Source organism: Sceloporus occidentalis, unplaced genomic scaffold (genome assembly GCF_023333645.1).
Source record: "Sceloporus occidentalis isolate IW3139 unplaced genomic scaffold, rSceOcc1.0.p SCAF_37, whole genome shotgun sequence".
NCBI lineage: Eukaryota > Metazoa > Chordata > Lepidosauria > Squamata > Phrynosomatidae > Sceloporus > Sceloporus occidentalis.
In genome coordinates this window covers 5,639,983-5,644,814 of record NW_028317017.1, presented here as the reverse complement: position 1 = coordinate 5,644,814, position 4,832 = coordinate 5,639,983, and the positions used below count along the sequence as shown (strand labels likewise).

The window sequence follows — 4,832 nt, the reverse complement described above, 5'->3', positions numbered from 1 at the left end:
GTATGAGGTGTTTGTGCTGATATGCTGTGTTTTGGTTTTCACCAAATGTGGCACTGTGCATTTTGGCCAAACCTCTCCAGTTTGGTCTAATCTGTCCAAAGGACAGTGGTCAAGAAGTCTTGTGGTTTGTTCGGATGCAACTTTGCAAACCTAAGGCGTGCTGCCGTATTCTTTTCAGAGAGAAGGTTTTCTCTCCCTTCCAAACGAACCATACTTGTTCAGTCTTTTTCTAATCCTACTGTCATGAAATTTAACATTTAACATGCTAACTGAGGGCTGTAGAGTCTGAGATGTAACTTTTTCTGAGCGTTGCATGGTCTGACCTTGAATTTGCTGGGGCGTCCACTCCTCGGATGATTGGCAACTGTCTTTTGACAGTTTTTTTTCACTTTTAAATAATCTCTCACTGTAGAATTATGTACTGTAAATTGTTTGGAAATTGCCTTATAACCCTTCCCAGATTTATGGGCAGCAAAATTGCTTCTGTAAGTATGTATGTACAGTTTTACACATGGCTTCTCCATTTTGGCTTTATTTTTGTTGAGTAAATCATGACATGGTGCAAAAGCAAAATAATAAGGGGACTACAGGCCATGAAAATACAGTAGTTAACCAAGCATATACATTCTCTATTCTCATATTTTGCAAAGTTTTCATATCTGTGGTTGTAATTATCAGATGAATGCTACAACATTTAATGTTAATCTTAAAATATGTGTATTTCTTCAATGCAGATACTTCAGAGATGAATACCTGTATGCAAGACAAAAAAGTCTACATAAGTCTACATATCATTTGTTGCTTTTCTCTGAGTGTTTTAACATCAGATATTTTGTTGGAAAATGAAGTCCACTCTAGTTTTGTACAAAGAAGACTGAAAGGCCATGAACGCAAAGAAATCCAAAGAGAGATCTTATCCATATTAGGTTTGCAGCACAGGCCACGACCCTTTTTACATGAGAAGGAAAAGTCTGCTCCCTTGTTCATGATGAACTTGTACAATGCAATGAATGTTGAAGAGGAGAATGATGATGGGTTTTCCTACATTGACAAGCCTTTTATTGCTACAAAAGCACCACCACTGGCCAAAGCTCAAGACGGCGACATTCTTCTTAATGCAAATATGGTGATGAGTTTTGTTAATCTGGTTGAGAATGACAAAGAGTTCTATCAAAAGTGGTATCGCAAGGAGTTCAAGTTTGATCTTAATGAGATTCCTGATGGTGAAGAGGTCACCTCTGCCGAATTCCGTATATATAAAGATTATACAGAATGGAATGAAGCATTTCAGATTACCATCTTCCAGGTGCTTCTGGAAAACCCAGGCAGAGATCCTGATTTGCTCAAACTAGATTCCCAGACTGTTAATTCATCATACAACGGATGGTTGATGTTTGACATCACTGCCACTAGCAATCACTGGGTGATAAACCCAGAATACAATCTTGGTCTACAACTTATTGTTGAATGTATGGATGGTAAAAGTGTTTATCCAGGTCTTGCAGGTATTGTCGGTAGAAATGATTCTCAAGATAAGCAGCCGTTTATGGTGGCATTTTTCAGATCTTCAGAGGTTCATCTACGTAGCGTTCGCTCAACCGGCAGCAACCCATGGAATCAAGACAGAGCAAAACCATTAAAACGGCATGATGATCTTCCTCTAAACAATATTACTGAAAGTTTTATGAGCAGCAGTAGCAATACTAACAGGTACACAAGACATGCGTGTAAGAGGCATGAACTGTATGTAAGCTTCCGTGACCTTGGGTGGCAAGACTGGATAATTGCCCCAGAAGGATATGCTGCATTTTACTGTGAAGGAGAGTGCTCTTTTCCACTTAACTCTCACATGAATGCCACAAATCATGCAATAGTACAAACGCTGGTTCACTTCATTAACCCAGATACTGTTCCAAGGCCATGCTGTGCCCCAACGGAACTCATCGGAATTTCTGTTTTGTTTTTTGACGACAGCTCAAATGTTATATTAAAGAAGTATAAAAATATGGTTGTGAGATCATGTGGTTGCCACTAAAAATTAAACACTGGTCGTGTAGAATAAGCATGCTTTTTTATTTTTAAGGTTTATATTTTTTAAGTGGTCTTTGCGGAATTTTAATTTTTTTTTTAAGCTGATAAAAAAAAAAAAATATAAAAAAATTTTTTCATCCATATTATGTTTTTTTTTTTGTTTTTTTTTTTTATTTCTTTTTATTTTTTTTAATGCAGAAATAGTGGTTGTGAATTATACCCAATGTCAAACAGACAACTGGCATGTGATTTTATCCTAATGAAATGCAAAGTACATAATGCTTACTTGGCTTGCAAAAAAAAGACCACCTAAAGTGAACAATATACGTTGGTGCTACCAATAATAAACAGTTGTTAAGCCAATGTACTGTTTCATTGTGATCATTTCGGTTACCAATCTTTATGGTGAGTGCAAAATAGAAAGTGTTTTTTGTTTTTTATTCCAAAGAAGAAAAACAAAACTGTTCCTTACAAATGTTAGCGGATGCTGCAGACCAAATCAATGAAAAAATTTCTTACTGTGCTAAAAAGTATACAAGGCAGTACATTTACAGACTTTGTCTGCATGGTCAGTCCTGGGAAATCCAAAATACTTTATGGTTTAACTCATCATAGTTAAGTATTTTATTTAGTCTCTTACAAATTATCAGAGCCTAAAAATGCTGATATTGTAGTTTATCCAGGATATTTCCAGCTAATAAAGTACAGGCTAACAATCACTTGCTGGAGCCAAAAACACTGGAATGGTCTTCAGCCAGACCAGGTGTATTTTTGCATAAGGTAGTATATTCAACTGTTTCAAGAGGGATCAGGTATCCCTCTGATGCACATGAGGGTTGTAGAATCAAAATGGAAATGAGGAGCACGCTTTAGGAAGCCTTTCATTGCTTTGCCTGCATGATGTTAACAATGATCTCTAATGTGCACATTTTGAACAGAAAGGGTGAGAATTGCTTGATGATCCCTCGATTCTGTGCATGGTGGACGATGCACAAAAGCACTTGTCTTGACATCTTGTTTATCACATTATTTAGTAGGTTTTATAAACAAAGTTTTCTCTGAATCCCTTTTTAGCATGTAATCCAATCTGATGAAGTGAACAAAATATGCCTGAAGTATAATTTAAGTGCACAATTTACCAACAAACCTACCAACAAAAACTTAATTACACACATTGTGCCAGATTTATAAAGCCCAATTGCAGTGCCAAATGCGTAACAATCAGCCAGGATCATACATACATTTCGTTCAGCGGCGTACCTACAGTATTTGGCACCTGTGGCGGATCCTGAATGTGGCACCCCCCCCCCCCCCAAACACTTTAAAACTGCATAGCTTCTATCGTTATATACTGGCGCAGACATTGAAGGTGGTACAGCATTACTGTTATCATTATATACTGAGGCAGACATTGACAGTGGTACAGCATAACACCTACCACTATATACTGAGGCAGACATTGACGGTGGTACCGCATAATCCCTATCACTATACATTGAGCCCGACACTGATAATAGTGCAATCACACTCCTATCATGCCCAGATTCCAGCATGTACTAGCTGACTTGGCATGATAGGAGTGTGATTGCTGTCAGCAATTATATACATATATTGTTGTTGTTATTCACTGGAGGCATAGAATCAGACATACAAATCCCGTATTTGCAGGTATACAATAATAATGTATGGAAACATAGCAAGAGATAAAACTACAGGCATATAGTTGCACAACCCAAAGCCAGCCCTGGCGTCCACACTGCCCACATAGAACCTGACCAGCACTAATTCACACTTTCATTCACACAATCATTTATTCTCTCATTCACACAAATTTACTCATTCCTTAATGCATTAATTATCTCCCTCTGTCAGGAACTTACCGTTCACCCCCGCCGTCCGCGTGTGTCCTCGCCTGGCGGGGACCTCGTTGGCCGTCGGCATCTTCGTTCGCGTGTGTCCTCGCCCGGCAGGGACATCGCTGGACTCCGGTGTCTTCGTCCGCGGCCAACGCGGTCGCGGACCGCATCCATGGAGGATAGGCCGCATCCCCGACCTCTCCTACGGCGCACGCCGTGTAGGGCGGACGCCAGAAGGAGATTGACAGCGGGGAGGCGTGTCCTGCGGTCCAGTGACGCAAGTGGGCAGGCAGAGAGGCGGGACAAAGAGGTGACGGACAGTCACCATTAATATGGTATATTGGGGAAGGAGGGCTTATGGGAGGAGTCAGTCTTTAGCGGGCTATTTAAACCTGCAGCCCTGTACATTCATTACTTGATTGTTCTGGTTACCTGCTATAGCCCTCTCCCTTATTGCTGGACACTTGTTTATTGGATTCTACGGACTTTGACCTTGGCTTGATTATACGGACTTTGCTGATTCTCTCTACCCCTGACTGCGGATTGCTTAACGGTACTGCTTTTTGCCTATTCCTTTTTGCTTCAGTAAATAAATCATTGCTGTTGCATTATCTACTGGTTTTGTGTCTGCTGCTTCACCTGGTGTCTTTCTGCGCTGTGCTCCAACCCCACGAACCTTACACCCTCATTCAGACAACTCATCCACACATTTATTCATTCTCACTATCTACCTTCCCCCGTTTCTACCCCTTCTCACTATCTACCTCTACCTCCCCCTTCTCACTATCTACCCCCCCTCCTCCTTTGTAGTTAAAGTATTTTTACTTACCACCCTGCGGTGGGAGCACGACACCTCCGTTTTCCTGCTGAGCGCCGAAATATGACGTCGTATTTCGGCGCTCAACATGACATGCCGGCACCGCAACGGAGTTAGAGGCCTCGCGA

The 4,832-nt window shown here is 40.7% G+C and overlaps 1 protein-coding gene across 1 annotated transcript; it reads left to right on the top strand.

Moving 5' to 3' along the window:
- The first annotated feature begins 811 nt into the window (after positions 1-811).
- Positions 812-2,035, top strand: LOC149297768 (bone morphogenetic protein 7-like). Its single transcript, XM_089488262.1, has one exon. It carries the CDS (start codon positions 986-988, stop codon positions 2,033-2,035), a length of 1,050 nt encoding a protein of 349 aa, XP_089344388.1. The 5' UTR covers positions 812-985.
- Positions 2,036-4,832: the final 2,797 nt, after the last annotated feature.

What these genes read in the sequence shown, in the direction of transcription:
- LOC149297768 (XM_089488262.1), top strand. Translation starts at nt 986, where the DNA reads ATGATGAACTTGTACAATGCAATGAATGTTGAAGAGGAGAATGATGAT.